The sequence below is a fragment of the Hypomesus transpacificus genome, chromosome 14 (genome assembly GCF_021917145.1).
Source record: "Hypomesus transpacificus isolate Combined female chromosome 14, fHypTra1, whole genome shotgun sequence".
NCBI lineage: Eukaryota > Metazoa > Chordata > Actinopteri > Osmeriformes > Osmeridae > Hypomesus > Hypomesus transpacificus.
Genome location: NC_061073.1, coordinates 10,833,666 through 10,852,206, shown reverse-complemented (window position 1 = coordinate 10,852,206; position 18,541 = coordinate 10,833,666). Strand labels below are relative to the sequence as shown.

Sequence of the window (18,541 nt, the reverse complement as noted above, 5' to 3'; positions counted from 1 at the left end):
GGTACAAAGTGTGTGTGTGTTCTGTCCCCAGAGGCTGCAGCTGCTGCTGCTGAACCCCCTGAAGGAGCTGTCCAACGTGCTGCACGCTGACATCCGCCACAAGCAGCTGGACAGCGTGCTGCAGATCCTGCAGAGCCAGGGGGACCGCCTGGGCCCCGGCTGGCCCCTCATCCTGGGGGTCATAGGAGCCATCCGCAATGACCAGGGGTAGGAGAGGGAGGTGACCAGGGGTAGGAGAGGGAGGTGACCAGGGGTAGGAGAGGGAGGTGACCAGGGGTAGGAGAGGGAGGTGACCAGGGGTAGGAGAGGGGGAGAGGTGACCAGGGGTAGGAGATGGAGGTGACCAGGGGTAGGAGAGGGGGAGAGGTGACCAGGGGTAGGAGAGGGGGAGAGGTGACCAGGGTTAGGAGAGGGAGGGAGAGGTGACCAGGGGTAGGAGAGGGAGGTGACCAGGGGTAGGAGAGGGAGGGAGGTGACCAAGGTTAGGAGAGGGAGGGAGAGGTGACCAGGGGTAGGAGAGGGAGGGAGAGGTGACCAGGGGTAGGAGAGGGAGGGAGGGGGTGACTAGGGTAGGATAAGTGGTTTTTCATCAGCTCGATCATTTACCATCAACAAACCGTAAAGCTTAGATTATTTTTACTGTTTACTCGAATGATTAAATGTTTTTGTAAAGTCCCAGTCTGTTGGTGGCGGTGTACCCTCATTTGAGCATTTTGTCTGCCCACCAGAGAGTCGTTGATACGAACTGCCTTCCAGTGCCTGCAGTTGGTGGTGACGGACTTCCTACCCACCATGCCTTGCACGTGCCTCCAGATCGTAGTGGATGTAGCTAGCAGCTTCGGCCTGCAGAACCAGGAGCTCAACATCAGCCTCACGTCCATCGGCCTCCTGGTGAGACCTGGAGCTCGCTCTCCTCCCCGCCTGCTCACTCCCTGTCCACTCCACCATCCAGTCCCTGTCCACTCCACCATCCAGTCCCTGTCCACTCCACCATCCACTCCCTGTCCACTCCACCATCCAGTCCCTGTCCGCTCCACCATCCAGTCCCTGTCCACTCCACCATCCAGTCCCTGTCCACTCCACCATCCAGTCCACCATCCACTCCACCATCCAGTCCTTGTCCACTCCACCATCCAGTCCCTGTCCACTCCACCATCCAGTCCCTGTCCACTCCACCATCCAGTCCCTGTCCACTCCACCATCCAGTCCCTGTCCACTCCACCATCCAGTCCCTGTCCACTCCACCATCCAGTCCCTGTCCACTCCACCATCCACTCCCTGTCCACTCCACCATCCAGTCCCTGTCCGCTCCACCATCCAGTCCCTGTCCACTCCACCATCCAGTCCCTGTCCACTCCACCATCCAGTCCCTGTCCGCTCCACCATCCAGTCCCTGTCCGCTCCACCATCCAGTCCCTGTCCACTCCACCATCCAGTCCCTGTCCACTCCACCATCCACTCCCTGTCCACTCCACCATCCAGTCCCTGTCCACTCCACCATCCACTCCCTGTCCACTCCACCATCCACTCCCTGTCCACTCCACCATCCAGTCCCTGTCCACTCAACCATCCACTCCACCATCCACTCCACCATCCAGTCCCTGTCCACTCCACCATCCAGTCCCTGTCCACTCCACCATCCAGTCCCTGTCCGCTCCACCATCCAGTCCCTGTCCACTCCACCATCCAGTCCCTGTCCACTCCACCATCCAGTCCCTGTCCACTCCACCATCCACTCCCTGTCCACTCCACCATCCAGTCCCTGTCCACTCCACCATCCAGTCCCTGTCCACTCCACCATCCACTCCCTGTCCACTCCACCATCCACTCCCTGTCCACTCCACCATCCACTCCCTGTCCACTCCACCATCCACTCCCTGTCCACTCCACCATCCACTCCACCATCCAGTCCCTGTCCACTCCACCACCCAGTCCCTGTCCACTCCACCATCCAGTCCCTGTCCACTACACCATCCAGTCTCTGTCCACTCCACCATCCAGTCTAAGACTCAGTCTAACTCGTGAAAGCGTGACGCCAAAACAAACAGTGGTCAGCGATGACTGACCGACCGTGTTAACCCCCCATCTGTTCCCCCACAGTGGAACATCTCGGACTACTTCTTCCAGAGGGGCGAGGCCATCACCCAGGAGCTGGAGAGGGAGGAGGCCACGCTGCAGAAGCAGGCCCAGGAGAGGGGAGAGGCCCTGAACCGGCCCTTCCACCCGGCCCCTCCCTTTGACTGCCTGTGGCTGTGTCTGTACGCCAGGCTGGGGGAGCTGTGCGTGGACCCTCGGCCAGCCGTGAGGAAGAGCGCTGGACAGACCATGTTCTCCACCATCGCTGCACACGGGACCCTGCTGCAGCAGCCCACCTGGCACATCGTGGTCTGGAAGGTAGAGACTCCACACACACACACATACACACACACACACAGACACACACACACAGACACACAGGACCCTACACCAGCACACACACACACACACACACACAGGACCCTACACCAGCCCTGCTTTTTTAAGTAACGGAGTATGCGGTAATTAAATATAATTTCCTTAATTAAAAGTAAGACAGATTTGCCGTTGTCAAAAAGTATGTGACCCCATGTGTAATGAACCTGCGTGACCCCATGTGTAATGAACCTGCGTGACCCCATGTGTAATGAACCTGCGTGACCCCATGTGTAATGAACCCTCCAGGTGCTGTTCAACCTGCTAGACCGCGTGAGAAACTCATCCACCTCGGCCGACAAGGAGAAGATCGAGTCTGGCGGGGGGAACATCCTCATCCACCACTCGCGGGACACGGCGGAGAAGCAGTGGGCAGAGACCTGGGTGCTCACCCTGGCTGGGGTGGCCCGCATCTTCAACACCAGGAGATACCTGCTCCAGCAGCTAGGTGGAGCTCTCTCACCAGGGCACCTGGCCTGGAGTTAAACATCCATTACAGGGGGGGAGGGATTCAGGATGGTAGAGCAGCCTGGGACTCTGTCCTGGATGTTTCAGATGGTTGAGCAGACTGGGACTCTGTCCTGGATGTTTCAGATGGTAGAGCAGCCTGGGACTCTGTCCTGGATGTTTCAGATGGTAGAGCAGCCTGGGACTCTGTCCTGGATGTTTCAGATGGTAGAGCAGCCTGGGACTCTGTCCTGGATGTTTCAGATGGTAGAGCAGCCTGGGACTCTGTCCTGGATGTTTCAGATGGTAGAGCAGCCTGGGACTCTGTCCTGGATGTTTCAGATGGTAGAGCAGCCTGGGACTCTGTCCTGGATGTTTCAGATGGTAGAGCAGCCTGGGACTCTGTCCTGGATGTTTCAGATGGTAGAGCAGCCTGGGACTCTGTCCTGGATGTTTCAGATGTCTCCCTGTTTTAACACACCCGGTGTCAGGCTTCTGCTGAGTTTGATAACGACGCATCAGTCTGACGCATCAGTGTGTTGGAACATCTAGAACATGCAGGGCAGGGGGGTTCAGAGGACCAGAGAGAGACTGTCATGGAGTATCATTTAAGGCTTTCATTATGGAACATTCCATCCCTTCACACAGTCTGATTGTTCTACATCCACCAAGACTGCTTTGTGAGATTGTATTCCCTGCCTCTCTCTCCCCCCTCTCCTCCTGGCTGTCTCCTCACAGGAGACTTCTTCAAGGCGTGGGAGGTCCTCCTGGACCACATCCAGTCTGCCGCCCTCAGCAAGAACAACGAGGTCTCCCTCGCTGCCCTCAAGAGCTTCCAGGAGATCCTCCAGATCGTCACGCCCAGCAAAGACTCGGACAAGCCCTGCGACGCCCTGGCCGCGCTGGGGGTCCTCCCCGTCCTCATCGACCCCCTCAGCGCCTCGGGCGCCGGCCGCCCCCTCGTCCGCTCCGACTCGCTGGTCGAGCGCCTCACGCGCTACAACGGCGCCGAGCTCCAAGCCCCGCCCCCTGGGGAGGAGTCGGCCCTGGAGGACTCCGTGCTGTGGTGGTCGGCGTGGAACACGTGGTACCGGACCGGCACCGACAGCACGCGGCCGCCCGGCGCGGCGGCGGCGGTGGAGAAGCAGGCCTTCATCCCCAGCCAGCCCTTCCTCACGGCGCTGGTGCAGATCTTCCCGGCGCTGTACCAGCACATCAAGGGGGGCTTCAGCATGGAGGACCTGAGGAAGCTGGGGGTGATCCTGCACGGGGCCGTGTCCGTGCCCATCAGCAGCGACGCCTCGCCCTTCATCCTGCCCTCCTACACCGAGGCGGTGCTCACCAGCCTGCAGGAGGCCGTCCTCACCGCCCTGGACGTGCTGCAGAAGGTGGGGCAGAGATACCCAGCCCCCCCGCCCCTCTTGTCCTGGACAGGGGGGGCAGAGATACCCCAACCTAGCACATAGTACCAGTATAGGTCTATATAGGTCTGTAGTAGGAGTAGTTCTAGTACTACTAATAATAATACTGCTATTATCACTATCATGGCCTGTTCTGACTGGTTTTAAGCACGGTTAGCAGCAGAGCTCCAGTTAGCAGCAGAGCTCCAGTTAGCAGCAGAGCTCCAGTTAGCAGCAGAGCTCCAGTTAGCAGCAGAGCTCCAGTTCTCCCTCCCTGAGGCGTCTGTGCCCTGCTCCAGGGCTGGTCAGCGTGCGCCACGACGGCCGAGGCTAAACAATCGTTGGGCACTAGATGGATTGCGCAACAGGCCCGTTAAAAGTTGCTGTTCAGTCCCCTGGTGAGTGTCAGGAGTGAGTGTCTGTCTGTCTCTCCTGCTGCAGGCCATCTGTGTGGGCCCTGAGAACCTGCAGGTCATGTACCCCGCCATCTTTGAGCAGCTGCTCCTCTTCGTCGAGTTCTCCTGCAAACCGCCCCAGTACGGCACCATGGAGACCAAGCACGTGGCCAACGCCAAATACAACCAGGTAACCAGGACAGAAAACACACCTTGGTTTAGTTGGTCCATCCCCCTTTTCTTCCCTCACAACATCGCAGGTGATTTCCCAGATTTGAGTCAAATAGTATCTTAAAATCCACCCTCTTGTGGAGCCGTTTGAGCAACCAAAGGCCTTGAAAATATCTTAAAGACTGTGACGTGTGGATGTTCCCTGAACGCTAACTGGATTAAAGTTGTCCCTTTCTGTAGAGCCTCTGTTCGCAGTCATCCTCCCTCTGTGATGTTCATCCAGCGCTTTCTCTCCTGCTTGTTCCTCATCGGCCGTCTGTCAACACATCAAACATTAAGTCCCCCAATCATCCCTCTACTCCGTTTTGTCATGCTGGCAGCGAGGTAGTGGTGTCAGTCTCTCTTCAGGCTAGCATAAACACACACGTTATGAGATCCAAACGAGTTTCATCCTTTCAGTTACCTTTTGCACGGTCCCATCTGTTTCTTCAGCAACACTCCTGTCGAAACTCCTGCAGAAATCATGTTTGTACGCCCCTGCTCAAATCCTTCGAACGTTCAGCAAATCTGTCCAAGCTGCTGTTGATGAAGTCATCTTATCTAGTAGCAGCTGTTTAGGCTAGGGGGACCAGACGTCCAGATTTCGTCTGGGCAGTCCGGTTTTCCAGCCCTTTGTCCCGACCGCTGTTGCGTGTCCTCCTTTTTGCCCTTTTGTCCTCCTTTTTGACCCTTCCTTCCCACCGTCGTAATTTACCACTCGTGTGGGCTTCAGTGCCAAATAGAAAGACCTCCTTCAAACCTACGTGGCGATCAGAACTCCACTTTGCCACTAAAAGCAGCAAAGATCAATATCGTGCCTTCTGTAAGCTCTGTCACATTGATATAGACGTGAGTAGTAGGGGGAAAGGGGCTTTAGAGCAGCATGCCACTTCAAAACGGCACAAGGATAATGCTAGTTCTGCCGGGCACTCTTCCTTAACATCATTTTTTGCTCCTAACACATTTACATTTACTCATTTAGCAGACGCTTTTATCCAAAGCGACTTCCAAGAGAGTGCATTACAAAAGTGCATAGGTCACTGATAATAATGAGATAGCCCGAGACAAACATTGCAGGTAGCCAAAACATTAAGCATACATTGTGAAAAAAAACAATAAGTGCCAAAGGGAAGAACCATAAGAGCATGCAGTTAAACAAGTTACAATTAAATCAGTTACATCTAACCAACAAGAGCAACAAGTCTCTCAATAAGAGTCTTTGTGATCCTGGAGGAAACTAGCATCAGGTCCAGCAAATCATTCCTAAGTACCGTTGTACTCCCGGAACAAGTGTGTCTTAAGCCTTTTCTTGAAGGTCGGGAGACAGTCAGTGTCTCTGATGGAGGTTGGGAGTTGATTCCACCATTGGGGGGTCAGACAGGAGAAGAGATTGTGTTGGGACCGGGCACTCTTGAGCGGTGGGACCACCAGACGGTTGTCAGAAGAAGACCGTAGGTCTTGGGGGTGTAAGGCTGGAGGAGAGACTTGATGTAGTCGGGTACAGTCCCGTTCACTGCTCGGAAGGTCAGTACCAGGGTCTTGAATCTGATACGGGCCAAACACAACAACAGAGGAAGATAAAACAACCGCTGCTGAGCTGACCAAATTATTTAATGCTGTGAAACATCACCACTCTTACAGGAGTTTAGACTGCAGTTTAGACTGTTGACTTACAAAAATGACTAATGTTATTGTCTTAATTTCATACTAATGGGCCCCCATCCCCCCCAGTCAACAACTTTTTGGGGTTGTCCTCCTTTTTGGAACCAAGTGTCCTCCTGTTCAGGGTCTTGCTTCTGGTCACCCTAGTTCAGGGTGTCAGAGGAGGCCTATAGTCAGAGCCTTGATGGCTGACAGCGACGATAATGTATACGATCTCTACATGCTTATGTCTTGAAACCTAAAGACTGTCAGTTTATCAGTTAGTGTCGTCGTCAGTTGGCATGCTAGCTCAGGCTAACGATTCAAGTACTCGAAACACATCAGTCTGTCAGCCAATTAAGTTGGCGTGCTACTAGTTTATAGCGGCCGTAGCTAAGTCGGTTAGCCAGCAGTAGCCAAGTCAACACGATGTCAGGAAGACGTTGATTACCTTCTCTAAACACAGCTTCAGTCAGCTAGGTTAGTTCGTGATAGGATCAGTTTGTGTGTGACGACTGAGCACTCTGTTGTCTGCAGAGTCGAGATCACTTGGATAACTTTGTACTATCAGTTCCATACTGTTTAGGGCCTGTAAACCTTAAGACTACCATGCCATAAATGCCCTCCTGTGTTGCTCCGTTAAAATAAGCATTTTATCTGTTTACTTCAGTATGTATAAGGCTTTCTGTGACTTCCTGCTTCATTCATTCAACCACCAAGTAGTTTTTGATGGTTGAAGGAAATTCCGACAGGCTACTAATACGTGTGGTCAAACCTTGCCATGCATTGCCCTTGCATTTTTCCTCGGTCACCAACTAAAATCGTCAGAACAGTTAGCATGCTAGTTTTAGCGTCAATAGCTTAACCTGGTCAGTCAGTGAGCCAGTAGCTAAATTGACACGGCCTCAGACAGAAGTTAATCTGCATCTTTTCTCGTTCTTTCCCTCGTTTCTTGGTACCACTCGCTGGGTCGACTTTTTAGATCCAGCTGTTTGCACCGGTGAGTTCCCCCCTCTTCCGCTCCCCCTCTAATCGGTAACTCCCACCTCTCCTACGCTGTGCTAAACGGTGAAGCCGCTGCACCTCAGTAGAGATGAAGCATTTCACCGCATGGTAGGCCCTCCTGTCTCATCTCCATCACTCACTCCCACAGGGAACTCCCTCCTCCCTCCCCCCCCTTGCCTGCCACTAACCAGTGGTCATATGCTTCGTCTTGTGTACCCGTGGACTCCATTTTGTTTTTCGTCTTTCTTGGCATCTTTGCCGTTCGTGTTTGCTTGTGGTGTTTTGTTATCCATCTTAAAGGTGCACTCTGTAGGTTTTGTGTTCGCTCTCAGGTCTTTTTGATTTGGGAAACAAGAAATGGAGGCTTTTAGTGCATAGATGAAGACCTGGGGATGTGTTCATCCTGGCAGACCCATGCCAAGTTTTTGTTTGTTTACACAGAGTGTGCCTTTAATTGTGTTTTGGTCGTTTTAGTGGTTCTGGTTGGATGATATGTTAACCCACTCTCTGTCTCTCTCTCTCCTTTTATCTCTCTTGCTTTCTATTTCTCTTTTTATCTCTTTCACTCCCTTTCTCTCCCTCCCTCTCTCTCTCTCTCTCTGCTTACAGGCAGAATGGGTTGCCTTAAACTATGTCCCCTTCGCTGAGCGCTCCCTGGAGGCGGTCGTGGAACTGTACCACAAGACGGCATGCCACAAAGCCGTCATCAACGAGAAAGTCCTGCAGAACATCATCAAGGTACGCCCCTCGTCGACGCGTCTGCTGATCGCCCCGTGTCGCCGTCGACACCACGCCGCTTACCTTTCTAAGCCAAACCAGCGAGGCTTCTCACGGCAAACCTCTGACAAGCTCTCCTCATAGGCCGCGTTGGGTGGGTGACACATGCAAGATGTTGCTCAACGCCTATAATCATCGTTTCTGTTTTCCTCTGAAAGCGGTCTCCGTTACTGGAGTACGCAGCCAGTAGAACGGATTAGAGGTTTCTCCGTGGATGAGCTTCTACCAAACCCTGCTCTCTCTCTCTCTATTTCTCGAGAGAAAGGAGGTCATGCTCGTAAAACGACAACCTTGGGGACACCATCTGCGGTCGTGATTTGGAAAGCCTAGTCTGTCACAAAGACAGTCTTGTTTCACTCCTTGGCTTGTTTTTTTCTGAGGTTCGGATAGAAAACAAAGCACTGAAATCAACGGCTCAATAGCAACCAGTGTTTTATACATGAAGACTGATTGATGCATTGTCTGCATGATTTTGGTGGTATTCTATTCAACATCTGAAAAAGTTTCAGTTCAGGGCAGTTTGGCTGTGACAAAGTGGACACAAGGTTTCAGAAGAATTTTGGGATTCATCTCATGAAGACACTAGCTTCTTATCCATTAACTAAAGCCAATGTGCACTAGCATATATGCTTTACCACCAAAAGACAAAACCACCTTACTGTGGCATCAGCAGACCAGCCGAAGAAGGACATAGTTCTTCTTCCTCAGAAGGTCTTGGTTGAAATTGTGGTTTAAATCCCCTCTGACATACACACAGCAACATACCTGAAAACAGCTATACGGAAGCAATCCTGCCCCTCTCTGCCTTTCTTGTCACACGTCACTTGAGATCTAATAAAGCATGAAACATGACAAAAAAATATATATTTTAAAGAACCAACCCCTCCTTCGCTGTAGACCTTACGGATGCCTCTGGGCCTGAAGTACGCGTGTCCATCGGAGAGCACGTGGAAGCTAGCCGTGTCCTCCCTGCTCAAGGTGCTGTTCGTAGGCCTGCCCGTGGCCCGCCAGCACGCTCCCTCGGGGAAGTTCGACACCATGTGGCCAGAACTCGCCAACGCCTTCGAAGACTTCCTCTTTACCAAAAGGTACGTGTAAAAATGTAGGCTTTTCCTTGTTTTGCCTGTTGTGTAAGGAACCATTGAGGAGTTGGTAAAGGGATTTGGTAGGTGTTGAAATAGCTTAGTGAGTTTGTGTTTTGTTATTTCAGCACACCTCCTGATAATTTGTCCATCCAGGAATTCCAGAAGAACGAAGCCATTGATGTAGAGGTACAAATCCTTGTTCACCAAACTGACAAATCTCTCAATTTGCCCTCCAAGCCATCCAAGCACATCCATTTTGCCTCCAAGCCATCCAATCACATCCATTTTGCTTTCAAGCCATCCAATCACGTCCCTTGTTCCCTGTTTTCCAGGTGGTCCAGTTGATCAGCTCAGAGATCCTGCCCTTTGCCAACTTTATCCCCAAAGACTTTGTTGGTCAGATCATGGCCATGCTCAATAAAGGTTCCATTCACTCCCAGTCCTCCTCGTTCACAGGTAAACACAGGAGGTTGACTGTCCCTTGTGAAGGTTGACCTTGGTGTTCTGCACACATCTGTGACACACACACTGCAATACAGATCTCACACTGTGGACACTTAAGGAATTCAGATTGCTTATTAGATGAATACATTGTCGTGTTATTATTTTTGTTCACCATACATTAATCAACTAGCAACTGTTATCGAGAAGTTGTTGTGCTACACATTTCTGCATGTCATTGGCCGAATCCCATTTCTCTGTCTTCCCCCTTCCCCTTCGTGTACCCCTCGAAACTGAGTGGTAGGGCTCCCTCGAAACTGAGTGGTAGTGCTAGGGGTGAAAACAAACCCCTATGAAATGAGACACCACTTGGTTACGGTTACGTATTTAAGCAACAAGCCCCAAGAGGCCGTGGTTTACGCTGATTTTAGAACAGGTAAGGGGAGTTGTTAGGCACGACGCGAAGCGGAGTGCCGAAAACTTTTCTAAAACTATTACTACAAATATTTGATATGGTTTCATTAATAAAAACAATTAAAAAAACAAAATAGTTTAATAATAAACCGTCATTCTTCCGCTACTACAAAGTATAGTTCCTACATAAATCGTTGCCACGCAACAGCCAGACGGACTTCTTTGCCGTCTTTTTCAATTTGAAATATTCGATGCGCAGTAATATGGAATGTTAAAGAATGTTATGAGGACAACCTGTGAGGTTATGCTGGATTTTACAACGGCATGGAATGCGATATAGCCAATCACAATCAAGGATGGGAACAACCAGTTTTAGAAATTGATGTCTCCAAAGCAAGTAGTGTTATGCACTGATATCAAACTAAATTCGCTGCTAATGGAGTTTAGTTAAAACTGTAGACATGCATGGAGTCCATTCATGGCTAGTCAGAGAAATGCGGGACTGCTGTGCAAATCAGCGCTGCAATCCTAGTTAGGCTATATATTTTTTCTAAACAATCCCACCCACATTTGAAAACAACCGAGTCCCCTGAGTTCTGCACCTGACCCAGCCGTTTCTTCCCGGTCCACAGAGGCGGAGCTGGACGTGCGGATGAGAGAGGACTTCTCCAAGGTGTGCTTCGAGACCCTGCTGCAGTTCTCCTTCAGCAACAGGGCGCCCACGCCCCAGGAGGGCTACATCTCCCGCCTGGCTCTGTCCGTGCTGCTGCGCCGGGCCCAGGACGTGCTGCAGCGCTACGTGGAGGACGAGAGGCTGAGCGGGCGCTGCCCTCTCCCCAGGTGAGGCCTCCGTCACACACACAGCCACACACAACCCACACACACAGCCACACACACAACTCACACACACACCAAGCCCCCACAAGGCCGAAGGTGTGTGTACACAACTCAGTATCTGAGCTGAAGCGTTCCCTGCTTCCGTCTCTGTCTCTCTTTTCTCTTTCCCCCTCTTCTCTCTCTTTTCCCTGTTTGCCATTTGTGTCGCCGCCTTGCTGTGTTTGTGTGTGTGTTTATGTGTGTGTGTTAGTTTACCATGCAGACTTAGTGTAACAAGTCTTTCCACTATCTTCCGTAGTGGGCACTGGGTGAAGCTAGATGCTCATCTGCTCAGGTTAATACAGCATTCTGCATCCTTCAGACATGTGGCTGTTGTCAAACTCCTGTTTTGGTTTCTCCCTGTGTTCTTGCTCCATTCCCGTCTGCCTGAAACCAAGCCTCCTAAAAAATAAACACATATATGTATTTCAAAGCCTTTTTCTTTCTTGTTTTTACATGTTTTTACTTTGTGCTTACTTTTTTGATCCCCTGAACGGTTCTTCGCGTCAGACAAATGGCATGTAAAACGTAAAAAGTGTTTCTCATATTTCTTCCAGACAACAAGTGACGGAGATCATCTTTGTCTTGAAAGCAATCAGCACTTTGATGGACTCACTTAAAAAGACCCAGCCAGAGAATGGTGAGTAAGGACTGACAGACTTGTGTCAAACTTCAGAGAAGGTGAACCGACTGTAAAGAGCAGATCCACAATAACATTGTACTGTATATATTGCACCTGTCCATGTTTTGTGGTTAAGAGAAGGGGATTTTTGGGGGATGAATATTAATTTCTGTAAATATATTCTTATGCATGCCCTACTGCAAGGTGAAAGGCTATATTAGATTGAGAAATTACCAGAGAGACAGAACATAATCAGTGATTGTATTTTTGAAACGTCCTTGGAAGTTGTTTGTACTGTAAGATCATTCATTCAGACAGCAAGTCATTCTAATTAGCCTCTGGCGGTTTTACCAAGGAAATAATCTAGTTGATTGCTTTCCCTCCCAAATGTCTTTCCACCTCCATCCTATTCTCAACTGACCTCTCCTGTTCTTCCCTTCCCTCTGTTCTCCCCCCTCCATCTCTTCCTCTGCTTCCCTGTGCCTGTGTCCCTGCTGCAGTGGATGCTAACACATGGGCCCAGGTGATCGCCCTGTACCCCACCCTGGTGGAGTGCATTACGTGCTCCTCGTACGAGGTCAGCTCTGCTCTCAAGGAAGCCCTGGGACCCTTCAAAGACTTCATGCAGCCTCCCGTCTCCCGAGTCCAGAATGGGGAGTCCTGACCAGCCCCCACATCCCTCCCCCACATCCCTCCCCTCTTTTTTTTATTTTATATAACTCATGAAAAATGAATGTGGTGACCCGAACATGCCCACATCCTTTCAGGAAAGAGGGACTTGACCCCACATGAGCCCCTCATCTACCGGACTAACTCACCGGGGCTCTGAAGCTCAGACCACACTGACAACTCCTCTCACATCATCGGTGTACGCTTCTAATGCCAGTTAACTCTCATACTAGCAGGCTGGACTGTGTGTTGCCAGTTACAGTATAAATAATAATTATTGCAGTGTTTTATTTGGGTTTCGTTTTCTGAAAGGAGAGTTGATTGTACAGTGTGTGGTTAAAGTGATAATGTAATTAAGAGAAAAAAAAAAATATTGGGCTTGACTTGAGGACAAAGATTCAACTATCTTTTTGTGACTTTTTAAGCAGTGAGGATTTCATGCAAAATCTAACTGTAACATTCCATGTCATCTTTAGCCAGTCTCAGAAGGGACGAAATTGTCTGAATAAAATAAATGGGACAGTTCTATGAACAAATCTGATTGCTGCTTGTGCCTCGGTGATGTCACGTCACTGCCGATTTTGAAATGTACCGCATCTCAGAATCACCACGTTCAGGAGTGAGAACATTTTCAGCTTCCTGTCAACCTGTTCCATTTCACGAGACATCCAAGTGTACTGGAGCTTATTCAAATGTATTATTAGTTTTATTATTTACGAGTGTGTCTTGACGGTTACCGTTACTATTACAAATGCTACATTGTTAGCTGTTAGGTTTCAGGTCAAATGAGGCGATGCACCGCGGGTCGCCTGATACACCGGAAAATGGGGAGGAGACGTAGGGAGGTCTTCTTGGGCGGGGTTTCCCTGATATTTCACCGCCGCGGTTCATACTGAAGAGGGAACGGATGGAATTCGGACGTGTGAGAATGTTGGCTTTGTTGGCTATCTGACGGGAATTATAATACCGGAGTGCATGAGAAAATCATTCGAGACAATTACCTCGTTTTCGAAATATATGTATTCTGAAACTGCATTTAACCACGTACTGGCTGAGGTAGTAGTTTGTGCTGTTGGTTGGGTTGTGACATTGCCCGCTATGGAGATGACTGCGCAAGCTACTGCCTTGCTAGTGCTGGTAAACCACTTCAAACCGAGGAGTACCCTTTTCTTTCTCGTTTAAAGGTAATGTAGTTGACTGAGCAGCGTGCTGTGTCGATAAATTTTTACAAACGAAAGAAATTGTGTCATTATGTTGTTTCGACTGATCATGTGCCTCGTGGTAATTGAGCTGGTAACTAATGCTTTAATAAAATTAAATTATCGTGGAGTACAGTTATGAGGATCCTATGCATTTGTTTTGTCATTCAATTTTCATTGACCTTAATAATCATTTACTGAATGTTTTTACACGACAAAAGGCATTATTTTACTTTGGTATTCGAGTTGTAGGCTATTGAACTGGCTACCATGATCACTGAGATTAAAATGCACATTGGCCACCCTAGAATAAAACGCTTTGTGACAGTTTGTAGCCTATCATTTCAAATCAATGTTCAGATTTGCCTCAATGAAGTATTCTGGCGATTGACTCGTAAAGCAATGTAGCTATAGGCTTCAATTGACGTTAGATTTCATCCCCGGGCAAGACATCCAATCTAACCAACATGTAGGTCATAATACTGTTGCTATGTAGAGATCTGTGACGTGGCCATCACTGCCCACTGAACATACTGGTTTGACACTGGACTCTCGGGGTTATGTCCTCAACACGTTTCTGTTGACATAGCCTACTCTGACATCCTGCATAGCACCAGTCACGGAAGACATAAATTGTAACATGTGACACTACTGTAAGCAGACCATCCTAGCCTATAAACTGTTTTATTGACGACATTCTCTGGGATATGGTTCCTTTGACCTCGTAGTTTGTTGACTCAGTTATGTGCATCCATCCGAGCCCACAACACACGCTGGCTACCTGCCTAACGACACCATCCATCGTACACAGGATGAGTATCCTGAATGTTTTTTTCACAGCCTGCTTGCCGCTAAAATGAATCATGGGTTGTGAATTAACCTTATAAACCAGGTTCCTAGCTCTGCTACAGCACAGGTCTGCCCTTACGTACAGTGAATCATTTGGGCCGCGGTCCTGTGGTGGGGGTGGGTGTAGAATGGGTAATGAGTTTCAATAGGCTGCAGAAGAGTGGAGTTGACTGAATAAGATTGGATGCTACAATTGACCTTCCAACACTTACTTACATTTTAAAAAATATTATCTGAATTTACACGTTGGTGGAATTGGCTTTTCTTTTTTTACAACCTAACATTCAGTAAAGTAACAGAATAAGTAGGTTTACAGTTATGTGCAGACCAGGGGCGTTGCCAGAATAAAAAAATGTGGGGGTCCATTTTAAAACAAGGGGACCCCCCTAAAAAGGAGTACTGACAGTGTTTGTTTTGGAGGTTGGCGGCTCGCCCTGCCAAAACGACCTCCCGCCCCTTTTAAAGAATGACAAAAGATGGGGTATAATTAGGCTGTATATTCTGAAAAACATGAGAAAGCTGTTTTACACTACAGGCAATTTGCTTCCTCCTCATCGCCTCAACTGTTAATTTATTTTGCAAAAGTTTGGGCATCGTTGCCCTTGTTATTTACACCTGATCGCCTGTCGATGAGTAGTCTACACTACATCCACTGGCCCTAAATTCAAGTGAATTTGCCAGCAGTGTTGTGCTGGAAATAGTATCAGGTTTGTTTCTCTTGCTAGGCTAGCTGTTCATGCTACCAGGTATCTCACACTGCCTTACTGGGGCCTGTCACATCCATTCCACTTCCATTGAAAATGAATGGGGAAAAAAATGATAAAAAATCCTTGGTGGATTCACAAATTCTTAACTCTGCACTGTACTCGTCCATCAGATTTCCCATGAACAATCCCGATCAACATGAGACTAGTCTGTGTCCTGGTCTGAACAGCAGGCAGAGTGAGTGCAGGACATGGTAAATTATGGAGGCCACTGCCTGGTCCGTCAATCCCGGGCCCTCCATTTTGTATCAACAACTCTCCCACTGGAGCCAAACCCAAGATTAATCTGCTTCAGGCCGTGGAAGTTCAAAGGCAGTAAATTAAAGCCCCGTGTGGAAATTCTGCCTGTTCCAATGATTAGCACAGCTGCACTGTGGAAGAAATGGCCACACCTTCCTTCCTCCCGATAGGCAGGATAACGTGGCGGTGTGTTGCCTACAGTACTCTTGCATTCCCCAGATGCCTGTGTGACGGTATGTAACGGACGTGGTCTAGCGAGGTCCGTCAGACTTTTCTGGACCGTGTCCACCCTTCAACGAGAGTCGAACACGCCACCTCGGACTTCCCAAGCGCCACCACTACCAGCTACGCCCAAAAAAAAGCTAGCTATTCGTTGACGCGGGTGGCCCATTACATACCTGAGGAGTGAGTTTCACCTATTCACACCGGCTACACCTGCATGCTGCCAGGCGTGTGTCCGTTCAGCGTCTTCCTCTGGTCGAAAAGCGCTGGTGGACCGCTGGGCACCGCTTCATCTGAGCACTCCATCAGCTCTCCATTGGCTGCCAGTTAGCTAGTTCCTTTATATTTGGTACATTTTCTATGAACTTGTAGCCTGGCTGCCAGCCCAACTTCTCCCCGCCCCAAAAAAATTTGGTCAGGAAGTTGGGTCTGGAGGGTCTCGTATTGGAGACCAACTACAGAAAACCAGAATCTGGGCAAACCAATGAAATTGCCAGGGCGGGCTTTATACGATGATGGACAGATGATCAACAGTAACGTAATCACCCACGATACAAAAGAGCGCTTAAGTTGAATTTGTTTTGAACAAACATGGCTACCGCTGGAGATCTGGGATGTTATGATTCTGCCATCGAGTCGGTTTTAGAAGACATCGACAGCGCATTAATTTTGAAAGAGGAACAGAGAGACGCAATCAAGGCATTTGTCGATGGAAATATGTTTTTGCCGTCCTTCCTACGGGATTCGGTAAAAGTTTAATTTATCAGCTGGCCCCGATGGTTGCGAAGGAGATGGGACACAATGAAAACCCAGTGGCCATTGTGGTTTCTCCTTTTCTTTTGTGAAGTTGTAATCCTAAACGGAGAACTTGTTCGTATATGCATTGCCCTTTATTGTTTCGCTCAAAAAGGTTGACCGTGTGAACAAGTACTCCCCCTACCCTTAAATTAATTTTACAACACCGGCAAAAATCGTTTGTATTCATTCTTCAAGCATACTTCAAGTCTGCTTGCAGTTTAGTCAGTAAAGAGTTAGCTGCCTCTCAGTTTAGTTCTGTTGACTACAACTATGCGGCGCTTAACATACGTCACACACTCTGTTGCTCTGATTGGTTGTAGATCTATCCAATTGAGCGAAGAGGCATTTGTTTTCCAGGCTCGTTTGAAATACGCCTCGTAGTCAAAGGCCAACGGAGAGTTCTCAGACTCATATTCTGACTAGAATTATGAGTATGACAACGTCAGGCTAATGAACTGGAGCTTGACCTATTAGAATCATTACAGGATGTTTTAAACGCACTGACTGTTGAGTGGCAAGCTGGCTGAAAAGTAGAGATGGCAAAAGTAGCCTACACACATCCTTCACTCAAGTAGATGTACAGATAGGCTACTCGTGTTTAAATAGACTCTAGTAAATGTTGAAGTACTGACTACACTTTTTCACTCAAGTTAAAGTAAAGAAGTACGGGCTCTTATGTATACTAAAAAGTAGTAATTACTACTGCCTGTTTTAGTTGTCAGAAAAATTGTGAAGTAGGCCTACTGATAACAGAAAAATCTACTGAAGTACAGTAAGAAAGTATATGTTGTATTTGATACATTAATACAAAAATACACTAAAGGCCTATAGACAGCAGACAATTCGACCAGGAGTCCTTTTTGACACTGACAATTTCCCTCATATGTGGCCATGGATGAAGATAGTGTCTCTATTCTTAGTCATGTCGGCATCGCTAACTCTCATTCAAAAACGTGCCTTAAAATATATATATATTTAAAATATATATATTAAACCTTTCAGAGAACAGAGAAGGCTTTAAATTTAAGAGGTATAAAGTACAGATATTTGTGTAAAAAGTTTTCTGAACAAAACATTATTAAGTAAAGATACCAGGAAAATCTACTACGGTAGTTTTTGTACTTCGTTACATCCCATCTCTGCTAAAAAGGAGCGTCTGTAACTAGACCTTTTTCAACCTAGCGGTCGGATGGGTACAGCGTTTTTTCTCTCGGTGGTCGAATACACTCTCTTCCAGGGAAAAGGTGCGAGCCTGTATGGACACTCAAACAAGCGCCATTTCAACAACAGCTAGTCTATTTAAAGTGTGCCAGTGCTGTCATCCAATCTGGACCCCCCCACACGCGTGTGGAGAGCAGGAAGGTAGTTCACACACGCGTGTGGAGAGCAGGAAGGTAGTGCCAGATCAGTGCTGGTCTGGCTGGAAGGGACTGGCTGGTGCTGGGATGTACAGCCAGATGGCTCTCTGTCTCCTGCAGAGACCCTGGGACTCAAGACTCCCACGACAGCCCTTTGAGATCCAATGAGACGAGGAGGTGTACTGTGTGTGTGTGTGTGTGTGTGTGTGTGAGTGAGTGAGTGAGTGAGTGAGTGAGTGAGAAAACATGTATACATCAAGAATATATAGCTGCAGTACTTAAACTGTAAGTGTATATCCAAAATAAGGCTATATAGTATTTGCTTCTGATGTTCTGTAAATCCCGAGTGCTCATCAGTGGACTGTGTGCCTTCTCTACCTTGTTGTCCACACCCTGTCCCATTAGGGGATTAGTGCCTCATTTCATTTGACACAGAAAGAAGGGTATTACAAAACTTTGAGCCATTTTTCGAACCAGAACAGATATTTACGCACTCTTTCAACAGTCAGAAACGTGTCTGAATCATTGAGTTTCTGTCTCCAGGAATATCACTTTGGGTCATTGTAACACAACAGTTTTATTCAGACGAATACCCTTGCCTAGATTGTTAGCCTTATTCACATAGCCATTCCTTGTATACCTGAATGTCATGCATTATGGAACAGCATTTTTTCTCTC

The 18,541-nt window shown here is 48.6% G+C and overlaps 1 protein-coding gene across 4 annotated transcripts in view; it reads left to right on the top strand.

The window, feature by feature from the left end:
* mon2 (MON2 homolog, regulator of endosome-to-Golgi trafficking) overlaps positions 1-12,974 on the top strand; it is a 35,020-nt gene extending 22,046 nt beyond the window's left edge. For all 4 annotated transcript variants that reach the window (XM_047034915.1, XM_047034913.1, XM_047034916.1 and 1 more), the window contains 13 exons: positions 32-207; positions 729-891; positions 2,101-2,394; positions 2,701-2,899; positions 3,637-4,286; positions 4,740-4,883; positions 8,159-8,287; positions 9,224-9,414; positions 9,537-9,597; positions 9,744-9,867; positions 10,899-11,106; positions 11,700-11,782; positions 12,265-12,974. In XM_047034915.1, coding sequence (XP_046890871.1) covers positions 32-207; positions 729-891; positions 2,101-2,394; positions 2,701-2,899; positions 3,637-4,286; positions 4,740-4,883; positions 8,159-8,287; positions 9,224-9,414; positions 9,537-9,597; positions 9,744-9,867; positions 10,899-11,106; positions 11,700-11,782; positions 12,265-12,428 — 2,586 coding nt within the window. In that variant the 3' untranslated portion in view covers positions 12,429-12,974. The remainder of the gene's footprint in view (positions 1-31; positions 208-728; positions 892-2,100; positions 2,395-2,700; positions 2,900-3,636; positions 4,287-4,739; positions 4,884-8,158; positions 8,288-9,223; positions 9,415-9,536; positions 9,598-9,743; positions 9,868-10,898; positions 11,107-11,699; positions 11,783-12,264) is intronic.
* Positions 12,975-18,541: the final 5,567 nt, after the last annotated feature.